We start from the raw sequence: 19,942 nt of genomic DNA, 5'->3' as shown, positions 1-19,942 counted from the left end.
TAGTTCCTGATTCTGTGCCTGGACAGATGATGCATGCAACAGTGAAAGATTTAAACCCCTGGGTGGATTACGAATTCAGGGTGGTGGCAATCAACGGCGTTGGCGTGGGAGAGCCCGGCACGCCATCAAAACCGATTCGAACCGCAGCAGCAGGTATCCTTTTCAATTTGTTGTCTCCTTTCGTAACAAATTAATCAGCCCCACTTGGAGAATGTGATTTATCCGTTACCTACGGTGCTCCATGTGAAGTGCCGATCGTTTTTTCGTGCCAATGCTTTGATTACACAGTCGCATGCAAAAGTCAAAGTCAAAGTCATCTCTATTGTCACTTCTTCCATTTGTGCCAACATAACGTGTATCGTAGTAATGATAATAGTTATAAAGTAATAAAGTGCAAAACAGCTAACAGAGAACATTTAGACAACATATACATTAAGAACTATAAAAAACGTGAAGTCTGAAGAGGCAAGTGGAAATTGAGTTTACACTTTTTAAAGCATTCAAGCATCCACACTTGTATCACTCTTGTATGTCAGAACTCAGAAAAAATTATTAATTGAGAGAGAGAGAAAAAAAGGAAAAGAAAGTGACCTATTGACACGGAGGGCGTCGGCGGCATGACGTGTCTATTCTGAGCTGGTTAGTAATTTCCATCCCGCTGGTTGAATCCCGCCGTGCCTCACACATGGGGCTCGACACACGGCGCCTGACTCATACCGTCACCGTACGCGGGGTGGTCACGCCACTCTCCACACAACACATGCTCCCTCTCCGCTGTGTGATTATCTTGTTTGACACCAATGAGCAGCTCTCCGGAGGGAATTATTTTATTTTGTTCACCTCCTCGTTCAACTCCCATGAGGGTCGAACCGAATCCTCTTGCGTCGGCCTGAGACACGTTCCCTTTGTGCCCGTTTCAGTTCCCAAGGTTGCGCCGGTCAATGTGAGCGGCGGCGGAGGAGCTCGAGGAGAACTCGTCACCACGTGGGAGGTAAGAGGACCATGTGCACCTCCCCCGAGTGGCCGTACATTGTACATTGTGACTGAGCTGTCGGCGAGGGGCGTGTCCACAGTGGCCTGGCGCTCAGCGGAACGGCTTTTAATTAAAGGCAGAGCTCCCCAGATTTGCTGCCTGCTCGCCGCCTTGCCCGCATGCGTAAATCAAAGTGAAGATACGGCGCCAGCGCAACTTTCACATGTGTAAATCTAGAGTTAGAGGACACGTTTATATGCTTTGGACGTGCAGAAAGATGCTGAGCACTCGCTCGATACTTTGTCGGACATAAAATAAACTATTTCTACTTTTTGATTTGTATACTTTTTTTATTATTGTTCAATCGCTGCTCACGGTTGTTTGGGTCGAAGGCGTAACTTTCCTGTGCCCCCCCCCCCCCCTCTCTCTCAAGCCCGTTCCAGAGGAACAGCAGAGCGGAGAGGACTTTGGCTACGTCGTGGCGTTCCGGCCGCTTGGCAGCAGCACCTGGATCCAGGCGGTTCTGGCGTCAGCTGACGCGTCGAGATACGTTTACAGAAACGACAGCATCGCACCCCTGACCCTGTTCCAAGTCAAAGTGGGAGTCTTCAACAGCATGGGGGAGGGGCCGTTCAGCCTGGTCGTCACTGTGTTTTCTGCAGAGGAAGGTGTGTGTGCGTCCTGTACGTGCGGTTGTGTTCTTGTTCAAGAAAGGCACTCTTAATTGCCGACATGCATAATTCATGATCTCTCCTATTCAGAGCCCACTGAGGCGCCGTCGAGAGTTTGGGCCCGCACTGTGTCGGCCTCCGAGATCGAAGTGTACTGGGAACCGATTCCCAGCGAGTCCGGCAGCGGGAGGATCATTGCGTATGAGGTATGAAAAGAAAGAACAAGTTGAAATAATAGTGCCACAAGGAATATTCAAAGCAGGAGCGGACATTAATCCCAGAATGACTGGCAGTACAATAAGCCGGTGTTCATTTTAACAGAACCGCCAGTGGCGACTACGAGGAAATATTCTGACATTGAAATAGTGCATGTGTTGGAGCGGGAGATTTCTCTAATCTCGAGCATGAAGAGGTCTGTTGGCAGCTGTTGTAGCCTCCACAAGACCTCAATACCAAGAAGCTCTGGTAGCCTCTATTCTATTCACAATAAAAGAAGGAAAGTGTGAACATCATACATCACTATCCTGTACCACAAACACTCTCCTGGGATTTTGCTGTGGAAAACCTAGATAAAAATAACAGTCTCTCCTTAAAGCGCAGGTATTTTATATGGTCGGGTATTCCCAGGTGGCTTGCCCTCTGCGAAGAAGCTTTGAGGTCATCGGTAGTTTTTGATACACATATTGTTGTAAGACTTGGTTTGATGCACCATAACAGCTTGTTTGGGAGTGAGAAAGCGCAGTTTAGCTGAGCTTTTCCATGAATACTCGTTCTGAAATCGGAAAACTAGTGTGTTCCAAATAAAATATACACCTCCTTCGCAACATAAATGTACTTAAATATTTGATTCACCATTAATTGTATAATTATTTCTTGAAAAACATAGAGGTATGTTATTTCACTGTTGTATTTAAAATACTAAAGATCCCATATTGTATGATTTAAAATGTCCATGTCTTGTTTTATTATAAAGCATCTCTGACAGCCCAATTTCCATTAGTCCAGGTTGGAATGACCCAAGTATACCGCGGCAGGTAGAAGTGCAGCTAAACCCTGTGTACTTGACATGACACACAGTGAGTGACGGCAAAATACCAGATGCGGACCAGAAAACGTGGACCAATCAGAGCAGACTGGGCATTTGTGTGAGGGGGGTTGGAGGGCTTAAAAAGACGGGCAATAAATTGCAGCTTATTAAACAGAGGTACAGGTATGTTTAGACTGACTGAGAAAAATAACGCGTTTTTTTAACAGTAAAGCATGTAAACATGTTCGAGTGGAAACCCTAAATCCAAGCATGAATATGAACATGAGCATTATATGTCTTTGGTATAAAAAAAACTGGGTTAAACTGGGTAGTTATTAATTTAGATTCTTAGGTCGACACTTTTCCTAAACAAGTCCAATGGGTTTTTGTGACATATTCTAATCATATTCTAATTTAAACTTAAATTACCTCTCAAATCCAGATTCAGTGGATCATATAAATTGCAGAGGCTGGGCGCATTGCCCCAGAGTGTACTGTACAAGGCTGCTACAAACAGTTCTGTTTAGCTATGGTTCATAATTAAAGTTATACAGCAACTGCAAAATACACCATCAAATATTCTATTCTGGATGAACAGACACCGAGTCTGCTTTTAGAAAGTGGATTATATCATACCGAGTTAGGCACTTAGTTCCAGAACTTCATCACTGTCACATTCATGTGTTTAGATGAGTGTTTTTCCAGAGGCTATGTTTCATTAAAGGCATCATTTATTTCGATATTGACTAGTGACAATTTGGCTCTCTCCATCGCAATTAGATCGTCGGGGCAATTAAGAAGAATATCTCAAGGAAAGTAAATGATATAACATTAGAGCCAGTATAAGTTAGGCACACAAAGGCATACGTTATAAAAGTATAATGTACAGTAATGCAGAGTGCATGGTCTGATCCTGCATATTTAGGCCCGACTACCGCAGTCATTTCTTCACATTCGTGTCATACAAAGATTATTTTCTCGTGCAGGCAGGTTGCCCAAATATCCTCAAGTTGCTCCTGACCAAGACCATGTCAACCCTCTGGTACACAAGTTCCCTTGGAGCTGTCAGGCGATGGTCAACAGGTCCACTGGCAATAGTTGATGCCCTTTTTGGGGGGGCGGTAAAAACAAGCTGTCAACACAAAAGCGACAGGTTGTCCCATTTTAAACTGCCAATGTCAAATAGCTGTTTACACATCCACATGCTGGTATGTTCATGCCCATCAGATACAGGGCAACACGGGCCATTAGAATGAGCACATCCACGCAGAAGAAGACTCCAGTGGCTCTCATGACACCTGCAAAATGTTACAAGCAGTCAGGGGCGAAGCGGTGGCTGTTCATGTAGGTTGTTCCATTAAAAAGTAAAGTGAAGGAACTCCTACCAGGGTAATAAAAAACAGACGTGTTCAAGCACGGAAGCGGAGCGGCCCCCCTCCAATCAGGTCAACACTGCTGGCTGTTTTTAGCACTGTTGCCATTGTTGCCATCCATTGCCACGGTGAGAGCCAGGTGGATGCAAGCCCTAAATCGGAGAAATGCTTTGAATCATAGAGGTTAATTTAAGTTTATTGCAGTAACAATACGGCTTGATTGGACGACTCCAAGTGGCTCATTACAGTAAAAGTGCAGGACTTTCTTTGTGCGATTCGCTAAAAGTAACACGTGGCTTATTGGGGAGCACTTGAGAAAAGTATACCGCTGTTTGCCCCCTCCTAGTCCTAGAAAGTGTTGGAATATCGACTTTTGTGTCTGGAGTCTTCTGAATAAACCCCAAAAAGAACCTCGCTCTGAAGTTGCTCCTGAATGTCCCAGCAGGGGATGCCCACAGCCTCATTACTGGCCTCACTTCAGCCATCAAGGGAGGCAAACACAGAAACTGAAGAATATAGCGCATTCAATATGCCCTGTCCATACACTCAACCAGAACACAGTGCTTGGGCCAAAATGTGTTTCATCAGAGGCCCTTAGTGTTGGGAATCCCTATTTAGAACCAGTCGCCAGTAATTTGTTTCCAGAGAATCGTTCAGCGCCAACAGTAGTGATTCCACAGGACGAATGGTTCTGACTATGTTTTCATGTGGGACATGTTCCATTATGCTTTAGTATGTGGTTGTTGTTGTTGCGTATTTTATTCTGTCAATCATTGCAATACAATACAATATTATTCTATATAATATACAAAACAGAAAGGCTGAATAGTTATAGGTAGAAGCAAAAAATGCTTATATATTCCTATCCTAACTTATTATAATAAAATAAATAAGAAAATTAATATAAAAAAAGAAAAGTAATAAAGAAAATACAAAATTCTCTCTCTCTCTATATATATATATACATACACACAAACACACATATGTGGTTATATTTCAACTTGCTAGCCGTGTTATTCGATGGATACACCGCATGTTTTGTTTTTGTTCATCAAAAATGATCACTGTAACACCTGTATATATTTCGTCAAAAAGGATAGAAAAACAACAACAAAATACTGATTATCATGTTGATAAGTCGCTGCTGCAGCCAGCTGTGGAGCAGCTGTCCCAGCAGGATTGCTAGCAAGGCCTTTTATTCTAGTGAAGTGTCCTTGTACTTTACATTCCATATTTATTGCGAACAAATTTGAAAAGGACTGCTTTTCCAAATATATTGGCCAAAAAAATGAACCTTATGGCAAAAAAAAGATATAAACTGTGATATATGTGTTATGCAACCCGCTGTAATGACCAATATAGATATTGTGCTTACCTCAGTGAGAGACATGGGAAAGAGTTGCGAGCTGCCTCAACCAGAAACTCTTGGCACATGTCCACAACGCTTGGCTAGTTAAGCTCTTATGTGATCGTAAAGGGTTTCTTGCAACCAGCTACACAAGCAGCAACCACCTAGCCAGCTTTGGAAGTGGCTTTTGACTAAGCTGTTAATGTTCAGATGACTTTCTATTGTGCCTGAAGCCTGTCCCTTTTTCAAAGGAAATATGAATTTAGGTTCCCAACACATCGCGGACGGTTTATGTTTCAGTATTTCTGGAGCTTTGATGGTTTCATCGCTCCACTTGACAGGATTTCAACTCACTGTGCTTTTGGCTTGACATCCCTTATTTGAAACCAAAGGTATTGTATTCAGGATCGTATTCACTCACCTCACGCTTTGGGGCTTTTACTGGCGCAGGGTTGTCTTCTGCATCACTTTTTCGTCTAAAAAACAATGGATTTTGTGTCAACGTTAGCTAGCTAAGAGAGAGAAGAGTTGCTCTAATTTGTAGAGGATAAAAATATCCTTTCTTGTCTTTTTGCGTCACAAAGTTGCACAGAATATAGTTGAAGCGTTGACAAAACAAAAACAGTCGTATTTGTCTTTGTGTGGCAGACTTTCTGGTTAGGAAAGCTACATTTCAGTGACTTCAGCTCTTGTATTCAGAAGTGTTCCAGAAGGACCGTGTTGTGTGTACTTTATGCTCTGAAATGATGTTGAGCATTGAAACGTCAAAATGAGACCAAAGGTGAGAAAACTTTTAAGGGTGAAGAAAACCTGTTCAAAGTCTTCGCTACTGCTAAAAATGATGCTATAACGAAGCATGTCAAAACTTGGAATTTACGGACTGTGAATATAATAAGGAGACTTTCCCCTGTGACACTGAGATTTTGTTTGATTGCGCTTGTGCCTGGATGTGAATGGCATGCCATATTTGGCAACCATGCCAAGATAGTTTGATTTACAGGCCCTATATGGATGAAAATAGCAGGAGCCCTTTGACATACATACAGCTCCAAGGCATAACAGACTGAAAGTGTAATACTTCATCAAACACCATCTTCTGAACTTTTGAGTCCATCTGCTTCACCATCAACACGATACACTTCTATAAAAGTCTGTGGGCATGGCATAATTAACCTGTAAGTGGGGCCCCAGGGCAAATAAGTGCCCTACTGAACTCTCCAAGTCTATCACATCAGCTGCACACAGCCGACTACAAACGACCGCCTCATTATTTGCCCAGACTCCAACCAGTCCTGAAATACTGACCGCAATACAAACAAGAAAAGGCAGTTTGTAAAACCAGATTTTAACACATATTTAACTAGATCGTGACCTGATTTTAACACATATTTTAACCAGATCATGACCTGATTTTAACACATATTTTAACTAGATCGTGGCCTGATTTTAACACATATTATAACTAGATCGTGACCTGATTTTAACACATATTTTAACTAGATCGTGGCCTGATTTTAACACATATTTTAACTAGATCGTGACCTGATTTTAACACATATTTTAAAATGACTTTAAACATACTTAGATGGTGTAGTAAGATATATTGTGAAAAATCATGAAAACTATTTCAATTAGCAAAAATCAGTTGGCGATGCCTGGGACGTTTATCTAATTTGGGGCGTGTTTGAGACCATGCAAACCACCAAGAGGGCTGCAGCTGATTTGGCTCTTCCTGTTGAAGCTGCCATGGCGGCAGCGTTTTTATCTTCAAATTCTGATGGCATTAAAATGGCAACACTCATTCAGATATATTGCGTCCATAGGCATTTTGGTCCATGCACTTTAATGACGCCCCTTGAAATGATTACAAATTAACTGGAAAGTTCCAGACTAATTTCCTTTTGCCATTTGTTCGTGAGATGTCGCGCTAATAGGGTCCCTGGGCGGCTGCCCGCTTTGTCTGGTTGGTAATCAAGGGGATTTAGGAGCTGCATTGTTCTTGTATTGCCAGCAATAACATTAATATAATTTCATTTGAATGGCAACTTTACCAGGCATGTAAGATTTCTGTTTCATTGATTTCAAACAGAATGTTTCACTTTTACTCGAGAAATAGATCGCGGGGAGTAGGACTAACAGATGAGTTCGTCAAAGGACCTTCCCCAAATACGTCTAAGAGCAGGATTGACGTCAAACATCTGTTGACCCCTAAGATATTGTAGTTAATTAATAAATGAGGTGCTACCTGGGTGATGGAAGCAGCATTAGGCCTCTGCATGTCTAGTTAAACAAGTTAATCACGGCAGATAAACCCACAGCTTAACACTTTGGCTTTTCAGAAAGGCTATAAAAAAAGTTCCACGTCTTCAAACTCTTTCAATGCAGCGTATCACTTCTCTTACAGCTCCATGCAGTCCTTCTGCCATTCCGAGTTGCAGTTGCTAAGCGACCATTGGACAATCGGTGTTTGGGGATGGCGTTTAGCAAACGGTCAATTTCCTTTACAATATAGGAATCCGTAGGGGAGACAACACAACAGATGCTGTTTTTTTACAAATTCCTTGAAGAATTTTCAAAATTACAAGACACATATCATATATTCGGTACCCTCAGCTGTCATGTGGATGAAACAGTGAAGTCCGCTTTAGGTTTATTGGCAGGACAATCCAGTGCCAACTCCAGAGATACTTCTTTAGTTTTTCGGTTTTTTTACCTTTTATTTCAGTAGTTTTTTGTGATCAGAAAAAGATGCATATCACAAAAAAAGTAGGCAATGTGCAAACAATGATTATACTGTACTCATACTATAAGCTAGTCACCCATTCAAATTCAATGCAAAAGTGGAAGCTGGCTGTCTAAAAATTATGCTTTCCTGCCACTTGTGTGTAGGGGTGTGTGCGTGTATGTTTGTGTGTGGTACTTCTATCACGGTGGGGACTTTTACTTGAGTGCACACGGACCCACAGGGACTCGTGTCCCCGTGGGGACCAAAAGTGAGGTCCCCACCGGCAGATCCCTCCCACGAGCTTCAAAACAGTGTCAAGACACGCACCACGTGCAGTTTTCTAGGAAGTCCCCATGAAAGACATTTTCAAAACAAAAATCTGTCACTGTGTATGAATGCGTTGCAGTGCTCATGGGGCCAGTTGTTCTGGAAGTGTGCTATGCTGTTTGTTGATTCTAACCCAGACATGGGCAAACTACGGCCCGCGGGCCACATCCGGCCCGTTAGGCTTTTTAATCCGGCCCGCCGAACTTGTCCAAATCGCAACTTTGTTTACTTCCGGTGTGCGTTGGCGCGGAAAGTACTCGTCACACAAAACCCTTCACCATGATTTGTCAATCAGTTTGTCTGTCAACATTTTTCGAAAAAAACAACCAATCAGTAAATCACAAGGGACCCGCCCACCACACAGGTGAGACTCATTTAGAAACAGCCGCAGTGATTTTGGCAGCAGCGCGGAGCCTCGGAGGAGCTGCAGAGCCACGAGGAGGAACACGCAGCCAGAAGAGAGCCACTTGGACCGGGTAAGAGTCTTTACTACACGTTACGTGTCACGGTGTCCGTCCCGGTGTCCGTAACTTGTGCGCGGTGTTGACTAGTCTTGTATTTTACAGAGAGGATTCACCAGCGCCTGCAGCGCAGCCTTGCAGCTCAACCTGCAGCTCAACCTGCAGCTCCACCTGCCCCGCCAGCAGAGAGGACTCGTGACATGATGACATGATGTTATTATAGTGAAGCCATATTGTAAATAGTCAATAGTTGTGTTCTGTTTTCTATTTCACAACATGTATATAATGTGGAATTTTTTTTTTTAAATGTACAATACATATTTATAAAAAAAAATGTAATGGTCATTTTTTATTTGCACACACCCCATGAAACTGTATCTGCAATATGAAGTCATTTCTCAGTCCCATCTTTATCATTTTGGTGAATGTGTGACAAGACCACATCATTTTTACAAAAAAAATGTTAATATAAAATTTAGTTTTCCTCATTTAATTCAATTCAGTTTATTTGTAATTACAAATTTGTCTCAGTGCTTTACAATCTGTACATATAGATATCCCTGACCTTTGACCTCACATCGGATCAGGAACAACTCCCAAATAACCCTTCAGGGGGAAAAGGGAAGAAACCTTCAGGAGAGAACAGAGGAGGATCCCTCTCCAGGATGGACAGGTGCAAGTACATGTATCTAGCATTGTATTCAGATATTTCACTGCTTTTGTGAACCTATGACCTTTGGTAAACCAATTTCAAACACCAAAACAGTTCGTCCACATGAGTAAAGGTGTGTTTTCAGAAGAGATATGAATAATTTTTAAAAATCGAACTTCAATTGTCAGCTTTAGGGTTATATTTTCTCGAGTAAAGTGCTGTCAGTCTGTTTGTGACGGGTTCATACACATGCTGACCAGATGACGCTGCACATCGCCCTCAATTTAAAGACCCTTTTCTAGTTTCTGCTGCAGGCAGGATATTTAATACAGTCTATCTCTCAGGACAATCCGTCCATTATTTTGCGGGGTTTAAAACAATTATAAATTATTGAGCTTGAGTATGTCGTTGGGTAATAATTTGTTTTGAATGTTGAAAGTGATTCCATTGATCTCTTTCCAGTAAATGTTTTTACTTTAACTTTGCACCTTAAATTGAAATGTATAAAAAACAGACGCAATCTCCAGGTTTAATAAATTACATTGTGTGTCCAAATGCTCCTGGCCCGGCCCCTCTGTCACATTTTAGAACCGATTGTGGCCCGCAGGTCAAAAAGTTTGCCCACCCCTGTTCTAACCTCTATGGCAGGGGTCAGGAACCTTTTTGACTGGGAGAGCCATAAAAGCCAAATATTTCCAAATATATTTCATTGAGAGCCATATAGTATTTTTAACATATAATTTTAATGCGACTTCTGGTCCTGCATGATGCTATGGGGGCGGGTGGGGGGGGGCACGTACACATAGACACGTAGAGACAGAGTGACATGCTGCTGGTTAGATACGATCAATAACAGACGGATGTTTAGTTTAATAAAAGAACAAAGACGTACTCTTTAAGAAAAGGGACCTTAAATTACTTCCGCTGTAATCTGGCGCGATAGAGAAAATTACCGAATTACAGGGGGCGGGCGGAGATTTTTTTTTTCTCAACTCAAAATTGTCAGAGCCATATGCCGTCACCGGAAGAGCCATAGTTTCCCGACCCCTGCTCTATGGTCAAAAGTAGTAATACAGTTTGGGAATGCATTTTAAACTTTATCTTTTTTGATCGAAGTGAGTCATGAATAAATTGCAACATTTGTAAAAAATTAAATAATCAATACATAATATGAATTGATATTTATGTAGATGCTATTAATATTTCACTTTTTAAAATAAAAAGGCCAGGCTCTTGAGGCAAGAGGCACAAAGAAGGAGGCAGGGCCATTGGGAAGGAGGCCAGGTCCAGGCCAGGGGCTGGATGTGGGAAGCAGGGCCAAGGAGTCTGGACCCAGGAGCCAGGACCAGCTCCAGACAGAGCCAGTTCCAATGGACCCCGTGAAGCGAGAAGGCACAAAGACTCCAGGGAAGAAGCAGAGTTAGTGATGTGCAATGGAGAGACGTAAATTCGTCCATAAGGAGAGAGAGAAGAGAAGCTCAGTGTATCCTAAAACGTTCCCCAGCAGCCTATAAGCCTATAGCAGCATATCTAAGGGTTGTGTGTGTGTGTATGTGTGCGTGTGTATGTGTAGCAGATGCAACATTAAAAAACTTATTCCGCTAAGGTTTTTTTTAAGTGTTTTCCCAAGTGTTAGTAAAACCGCTATAATTAAACTGCTGGTGTTCAAAATAAAAAAACGTCCTCGACGCATCTGTTATCAGTAACTCCAGGCCATGTCGCTAATCTGCCTTTTCCACGAGCAAGATCCCTGCGAACCTGTGTGCAGCCAATTGAATAAGTAGCTCCTCTGGAAACCATCTGTTTGACATGTTCCTGTCTGGTGTTCCCGCTCTCGTGTTCGGGGTCATAAATGATCCCGCTGTGAATACAGATACTGACGAGCTTCCTTGTCCTTGCACTTCTCCCAGTGCTGCGGACCTACAGTTGCTGCGCTGATAGTGTGAAACACAGTAATTCAAAGGAAATTTTAAAAAAAACCTGTTTCAGCATTTTAAAGACATAAACCTAGATGACCCTTTTGTCTAAATCAATTTCCCTTTTTTGACCCCTTGTGCTTCTTATCACATTCACTCAGCCAGTTTGTGACAACCTACATGCACTCTAGAATAATACTCTTCTTCAAAAGCACATTGCGAGACTCTGTTGGCTGCATAAATAAGTTTCAAGTTTTTATTTGTTCGAGAGGGACAATTGATGAACACTTCAAATTAAAATGTAAATTCACCCAATTACAGTCGCAAGGCTGGTTCCCATCATCTGCCCCCTGCCAGAATGTACAGGCGTAGTGTCCTCGAGGAAAAGGTCAAAGGTCAAGCCAAAGTGCAGCATCAATAAACAACAGTCAATTCTAGTCTATAGCTGACAATACATAGCAGTTCGGCAATAATAAGTTAACAATGGATTTTAAAAAAAGAATCGCATACATATACACTACCGTTCAAAAGTTTGGGGTCACCCACCCAGACAATTTTGTGTTTAACATGAAAACTCACACTTTTATTTATCAAGTGATTTGCAAAATGAATAGAAAATATAGTCAAGACATTGACAAGGTTAGAAATAATGATTTTTATTTGAAATATTAATTTTGTTCTTCAAACGTCAAGATCAAAGGAAGGCCAGTTTTATAGCTGCTCTAACCAGCATAACTGTTTTCAGCTGTGCTAACTTAAAAAGGGTTTTCTAACCCTCAGTTAGTCTTCTAAGGCGATAACACAATGTACCATAAAAACACTGGAGACGGGCCTCCACACACCTATGTAGATATTTCATTAAAAACCAGACATTTCCACCTAGAATACTCATTTACCACATTAACAATATATAGAGTGTATTTCTGATTTATTTAATGTTATCTTCATTGGATAAAATAGTGCTTTACTTTGACAAATAAGGACATTTCTTCGTGACCCCAAACTTTTGAACGGTAGTGTATATATATATATATATAAAAGCAACAAGAGAAAATATCACTGTAAGGAAGACATTTCACATGCACCATATTGCACACAGGGCATTAATTAAGGAGCACATTTGAAGGTTTCACTCATTCATACAACATTCATGCATCACATATTCATGATGTGCTCATAGATAGTAGTTCTAAGTTTGGGTGGACATGTGCTTTTTAAAAGTGCTGAAAGCACATGAAGGGATGGTTTTTGTCCACCCAACACCTACAGTTTGACTTGACTCCACCGAATTGTATCGGTTTACGGATCGGTAATGGGTAAATGGAAGATGCCGAACAATGTGGCCGGGTGTCCGCGGTAACCTCTTCTATCTTTGGTCCAGGTTCTCTTTTGGGAGGAAGGATCTGAGCAGAGTGAGGCAGAGAGAGTGAGGGTTTTCGACAGCACGGCTCTGCTCTCCGGCTTGAAGGGAAGCACGGTCTATCTGATCTCAGTCAGAGCCCAGAACAGCGCTGGACTTGGACCCTGCAGCCCCGCTTTTAACAACACCACCAAGAAGCCGCGTGAGTCCACACACAAGAGAACAGCAGTGTGTTTGTTTCTTGCTTTTTACTCAAATCACCTTCCACGGGTTCAAGTCTATTTCAATTTAATACTCACATGTTGGAAAGGTTGTTGTCACTGGAGACGTTGCTCCTGTCTCCACTATCGCCCACCTGATACCTCGTCAGTTGTTCTGCATGTAACACCACGGGTGACGCCGAGGAGCACTGACTGAGCTGCGTGCTTTGACGTGTTGGGAATGAGAGCAGGGTGGATTATGCCACAGTACACCAAAGCAAATTTATTTTGTGTGTGAGAAATGGCAATAAACTGGATTCCGGTCGAGATTTCATTTTTTAGACGAGATCTTATAAGGTGTTAGGTAACTCAATTAATTTAATTTAATGTATATAAATAAATATATAAAAAATGTAATTATAATATATACATATATACACTCAATTATTATATATATATATATATAGAAAAGCATAATAATAATATATATATACTCAATTATTATATATATATTTTATTATTTTTACTTTAATATATATATATTAAAGTAAAATAATTTAGTTCAACTTTTTAGCAATTGGGAGATTTAACAAATTATTAGTTGTTGTTGAAGCAGTCTTTTTATACTTCATTAGATATATTTGTACATTAAAAGTATTCATTTATTACCACAACCAAAGAAGCCACAGCAGCCAAAATCAACAACAACAACTTCCAACCACTGAGGCTGTTCACTATAATGTGAAACTTTGTTCGCTGTTCCGGGGTAAACTTTTCATTTCATCCTTTTTGGCTTTGTCTTCAAACACATAAATGAAGAGCATGTGTTTTCTTTTTGTCCTGTCCTGACTAATTGCTTCACACCTTGCTTGGACTCATGAGGAAATGAAGTCTATTGATTGTCCGAGAGCTGTTACCAGGATTATTTCATCCACACGGGCTGCTGGTGGGGATGGAGGTGGTGCTATTTAATGGGTTCTTGGATTTCTACAACCTCAAAGGATGAAGTCATCAGCTTGTTTATTACCATACAGTCTGACCCGCTGCACTCTGGGTAAAGTGATGGCAAATCAGAATCAGCGTGAAAGCACTGCTGAAATATTAAGCAGACTTTGATTTGAGATGGCTGATATATATATAAATAAATAATTTCAATTTAAAGGTGCTTATAGCATAGTTGCAGAACATGAATCAATATTATTGGTTCGTTGGATTTATTTATGATAAACTGGTTCTATAATTGGTATTAAGTGGAATTGTATTTCTAAATTCCGGCTTTAATTCACCTCCTTACTATCTGCGTCGCCAATTTGCATGGCTCTGAGTTGATGTACAGGTCTCAGACCTTGTTTTTTGTGGTCAGAACAAATATAAATCCTAGACTCCATCGCCATCTTAGCTTTTTGCAATCAGTGAAAGGAAGTGACCATATTAGAAGTGTCGGACTTGCATAGAGAAACCGCATACAGCTCTGGTAGCGGTAGCTGCCTGTAAATCACAAAGTAGCTTTGGCCGAAAGCATATACCTTTTATGTTCTATTTGACTCTAAATGGTACCATAATCTACGAAATGAGTAGTTTCAGTCTTCTTAAATACAGAATGATAGGGATTGAGACTATAAACTCATGAGCAAAATGTTTACTGAGGTAATGAATCGAGTGAGAAGAAGGATTATTTTCTCATTTCTATACTAATCGACCTCTTTTTAACCTGTTTTGTGTTGGGTCAATTTGACTGATATAAATAATTACACACCGTGTCGCTTTAGGATTAAATTGACCCCATTCAATGTTTAATGGTGTTGTTTTTCGGTAGTCAACAAACAAACATAAAGTGCCTCACACTTAAACTTGGAAAACAATATTAATTCTAATAATTTTCTGGAGGTTTTAATTGCTGGCGTCAAATTGAACCCAAAGGGTAAAATATGTTAGTAAATATAAAGGTAACAGGAGGGTGAAACATTGAATCTGGTCAAAATGACCCTAAGGCAACAGGAGGGTTAAAACCAGAGGAGTCGCCCCCTGCTGGTCAGTAGATAGAACGCAAGTCTTTCGCTTCACTTTTTAGAACGCCAAATGAGACCCCAAATGTTAGAAAGTAAGTGTAGAGAATACTATTGGTTTGTAAACCTCGTGTCCACATCTTTACACGTCTTGCAGCTCCGAGTCAGCCTCCAGGGAACATCGAGTGGAACCTGACCAACTCTAAGATCTTTCTGAATTGGGAACACGTCAAGGCGTTGGAAAATGAGTCCGAGGTGACGGGATACAAGGTGAGTAATAGCCGAAACTCCAGTAGTGGAGAAACAAATAAGAGCCTCAGCAGCTGTCATCCCATTGAATGGCTTTCTCATCCCGGTGGAAAGATGGACCGCAGCGCTCCGGTGCTCCATTATGGATCGACCCCGTCTGGCCCTTTCAAAATTAAAAGATCGGTTCCAGGTGATAAAACGAAAAAGACATTATGACCACAGAAGGAATTCAGCTTCTTTCAACAAGCACAAACAGTGGCTCATATTGGATCCACTTTGCATACTTGTGTGAACTCCCCCCCCCCTCTCTGTATTTGATAATGCTTTCCATAAATATATAAATAAAACGTATTCTCCAGAGATATGCGGCCCTACTCCTTTAATGGTAAGTCTTTTGTGAGGCCGTGTTGTATGAAGCATCCAGGGCCTGAAAGACATGAATGGTTTCACAATGTGGCATCGCTGGGAATGAAAAGAAAAAGCATCTGTAGGCCTACCATTTTTTTTTTTACATTTTGAAAACTGTTGAATCTTGAAGGATAAAATAAACCATTATGCTGCCTTTCAATGGAATTGAATTACAGAAGTAAATGTGTAAAAAGGATGTTCAAAAGGATGTTCAAGGCCGTATTGTGAAAATGTTTTGTTCCAAAACCTCACAAGGCACTTAGAGCTCCTCTCTAGAGGGATTGTATAACCAACATTTGGTCTCCTGCTAAAGGGAACTCGATTTGTTCTTCACACGCTAATTTAATATGTTGGATGAAGTCACATTTTCCCATTTGCTCAGGGGTCCTAACGTTTTAATTTCGGACTGTTACGACTAGAGAACGAAGTGCTCACTCCCGGGTCCTCCCTCTCCTCCAGGTTGTGTATCGTCAGAACTGGCACAGCAGGACCACCGTACTGGAAACCAATAAGACCAGCCTGGAGCTGCAAATCCCTTCTGGAGAGGACTACCTCATCGAGATTAAAGCTCTGACCGCGGGGGGCGACGGCACCAGCAGTGGTCCCATACGCATACCAAAGATGTCTAGTAAGTTTGAAAATCCTCTGCGTCATTCCCATGATTGGAGTCGGAATCAAGCGGCGAGGCGGCGGAACGGGTGCACCGCGTGCGACTGATCCCCCGTGTGACTGATGCTGTTTATCAGCTGGACCGTAGTTTGAACAAGGCCTTCAGAATACACATGTGAATTACAATAAGACATGGACAGTGGTATTTTTTTGTAAAAACCACAATACCAAAGCATGCATTCTCATAACTATAGAATATACTGAGTTAAAATGTAGGTAGAGGCTATATTGTGCCTCAAATAGACGGTTCACAATAAGAATGATTAATGATTTACAACAACAAGACTAATTGTGGTGCAGTTTTTGAAAATAGTACTTCCATAAAATCTTTTAAAATATAATTATAGTATTATTAATTGTACTTAAGAAAGATAATGTGCCATGAACCCATGATTTGTGTTTTATTTTCACTCAACATTTTTACGACACACTATGTGGAGCAGATTTCGGGAGCAAATCAAGCCTGTTATACAAATATACATCATATGTCATCTCGGTCTAGAAAGTTGTGTTTTCAGTCCTCTTTGTCCATCTGTGTGTTAGCAGGACATCTACAAAAATGATTCAACAGATTACATTGACCTTTTGGTTTTGGAGTTTCTTTGCTTCAAGTCATTTCCATCCAAATACTCTACGCCCATTTCCATTAACAACAACTGACACTTTTAGATCTTTTGCAAATCTTGTTTTTCACCACCAATAAAGCAAATTAATCCTGTATGGACCAACATTGGGCTTCAAATTCCATTATGTATCAGTTAAATGTGAGATTAAAAAACCACCACGTACGTATCATGATCTAAATAGATAAAAGTTCTTTTGAAAACCTCATTATGCCTCCCACGGTTAACATTTTCTTCTTCTCTTTTCTTTCTAGGTCTTAACTCAAAGGGGTGTGCGTGCCCAGTTCCAATCAGGATTTGCCATTTTATGATGTTATTTCTGTCTTTTTATGTACATTTTTTGAGCTTCTAATGCCTTTCTATTCAGCTCTGGACATTATTGTATTCATGATTATCTTCTACATGTCCACGATATGGAAAAACAAGATAACAAGCCAGTTTCTGAACCACCGGTTTTCCAACCAAACCTGGATGATGGGAGCTCTCATTTGACAACCTGTCAAAATGCCCACAAATATGTGGCTGGACTGTTGCTCACACAGGCAACAGCACAGCTACAAAACCATTTCCATCTGCCTATTTTCAGGACCACTGCAATCCTCCAGGATGCACAAGTATGATAAACACGGAAAGATGAATTTCTTATCTGTCATTTTGAAATGAACCTGAGCACAGGGCAGTGTGTGTGTCCCAGTTTTCCCATTTTTTACTTTCCGTTTCCACCTATTTTGCCATGTCTTGGCTTGCTGTGACCTCAACGAATGTTACGGATCAGAAAGGTACACGTTTCACTTACTGCACATACTTAAACATATGCAATTTGAAAACTAAAAGTACAGTCAATATATATTTACTTGCAATATATGTTGTCATTTGTCAACGGGGGTGTCGTGCGCTTATCTTATATTAAAACAGTTGTTGACATTTTTTCAATGGAGGTGGTGGAGTCAAAGTTCCTCCAAATTTAGGGAATTACGCTTTAGATTTGTAGCCATTTTCTTCACTTCTAGTCTGTATGCTGATGAAAGTTAAGCTTATTGGCTCAGAGCTCAATAGTTAAAATAATTGGATTTTTGGAAGCAGGGTTGTGTGAGGTACCTATCCATAGTCAGTGTATTCGCTACAGATGTGCTGCTGTGGACTGAGGCAGCAGCAACACATCAAATCACTTTTAAGTCCACACTCTATATTTAGAATTTATTCATCCCTTTATCTGCCGTCAGACCTCCCTTTCCAACGGGGAACTGCAGCCGTTAACTCGGCTCTCTTCAAAGCCACCAGACTCGATTCACAAAGAACTGTTATTTTACCTTTTTTAGAGAAGGTACAAAGTTGTAGTTGCCGTCTACCGCTGCCTCGATTAGTTTGTGTGTGCTATTGTGTGAAGATGGATGTAACCCCTTCAAAACACACACAAGTCACAGATAACACTAACTAACTAACTGATCGACGCTGCAATAGACCTGCAGCTCCTGTGTGCTGGAGGGTAAAATTGCTCTTTTTTGTCAAAGTCGTCTGGTGGCACAGACGGCGGAGATAACGGGCTTCGGTCGCCTGTCGGGAAAGTGCAATCTGAGGGGAGGGTAAGTGAAGATACAGAAGTGGTATAGATTTTCTCATCTAACTCTCGATTAAGCTTACGGTATTTCCCAAAATGTCAGGTACAGGTACAAGATGTCAAAGTACCCGCGGGAAACGGTGCATGCTCTGTGCATGTTGGTAAGAAAAGCCGACTGACGAGCAACACTAGGGGAAATGCTTTGGTTTCATACAACTTGAGACATATTTCTGATCGTATACATATGTATCTTGTAATTAACTGTGTGCAATTCTTTTTGGATATGATTTCTGCATGTTTGTGCTTAACACGACACAACCCACCCACACAAGTCACAGTTCACTACTAGATCTAAATAGCATTAACGCAGCTCCTTAAGACGATAAGCCCCAAACAAGTCGGTGTTATCCCTTAAAAAAACATTGCTCCTTTGTCACTTAACGCAGACACTTTGGAATCAAACAATTACATTTAATATGACTTGTATAACCCAATATCAAAAATCATAAATCTGATTTCTACTCTTTGGGTTAATAAATACACTCTTGTTTCTCTCCGTATTAGTCTTCACAATGAGGTCCGTGCTGGTTTATTTGGGGTTAAATCTGTCAAGACGGCTTTCTCCAGTCGACATTCTATTTTTAATTTTGCAATTAATGTTACACGTGTAACGGACTGTGACCACCAGTCACCACAGTTGTCACAGAGTCCGATGTAATGGACATTCTTAATCAACACGTTAATAACTGCCTCAGTTCATCTGCAGTTAGAACAGGCGTCAATGTTTCGAGTCTTAATGTTATGCAAGGACACACCGGCTAATCCCATCAGGCTTTTTGAACATGTTTCAAGAAACACTCGGGAGTCGCTGCCTCCATGGATCGTATATTGGAAACAGATGCAAACCCAGATGAATTCTCAACAACGCTGCTTTGAAGTCTATATTCTTCAAATCTGCTTTCAATCAATCTTGAAAACAAAGATTGTTATTCTTTAAAGGAAAAGGGCAGGCTCATCAAACATATAGTATATGTTCTGTACCGTCTTATCAATTTATTTGTGAAATATGTTGTGGAACTTAATGGAGAGAAATATTGGAGTTTAAAAACACCGACAATGCAAAACAGCTGGAGATGAACCGAGAGTGTAGGAGACACGTTTTCAGTTAGCTGCCACCTTCATGCTACACGCTACTGACCAATTTAAGGAATAAGAGAGAAGATGTTGTCTAGGTTGTTGTGATGAAATGTAGAAGACGTGCTACTGTAATATTTTAGATTACAGATGTGTTTGCTCTGTGCAGATTTTATTTGAATTGCCTTATTATATGTCGTAGCGGCCGGGTCTCATCCCCGTGGCGTCAAATACCGGTGCACGGGGAGTGGCCCCCTTATTA

General features: G+C 41.1%; 1 protein-coding gene across 2 annotated transcripts in view; it reads left to right on the top strand.

The window, feature by feature from the left end:
• Positions 1–17,647, top strand: part of LOC130208461 (contactin-4) — a 46,423-nt gene extending 28,776 nt beyond the window's left edge. The window contains exons 15-22 of one of the 2 annotated variants that reach the window (XM_056437613.1): positions 4–153; positions 921–991; positions 1,407–1,641; positions 1,735–1,850; positions 12,855–13,035; positions 15,197–15,309; positions 16,156–16,324; positions 17,243–17,647. In XM_056437613.1, the coding sequence (XP_056293588.1) occupies positions 4–153; positions 921–991; positions 1,407–1,641; positions 1,735–1,850; positions 12,855–13,035; positions 15,197–15,309; positions 16,156–16,324; positions 17,243–17,340 (1,133 nt within the window). In that variant the 3' untranslated portion in view covers positions 17,341–17,647. Of the gene's footprint in view, positions 1–3; positions 154–920; positions 992–1,406; positions 1,642–1,734; positions 1,851–12,854; positions 13,036–15,196; positions 15,310–16,155; positions 16,414–17,242 lie in introns of those variants that run through there. The other variant, XM_056437611.1, reaches the window with a different exon arrangement.
• Positions 17,648–19,942: the final 2,295 nt, after the last annotated feature.

The sequence above is a fragment of the Pseudoliparis swirei genome, chromosome 18 (genome assembly GCF_029220125.1).
Source record: "Pseudoliparis swirei isolate HS2019 ecotype Mariana Trench chromosome 18, NWPU_hadal_v1, whole genome shotgun sequence".
Classification (NCBI taxonomy): Eukaryota; Metazoa; Chordata; class Actinopteri; order Perciformes; family Liparidae; genus Pseudoliparis; species Pseudoliparis swirei.
Note: the sequence above shows the minus strand (reverse complement) of the source record. Positions and strands in the feature narration are given on the sequence as shown.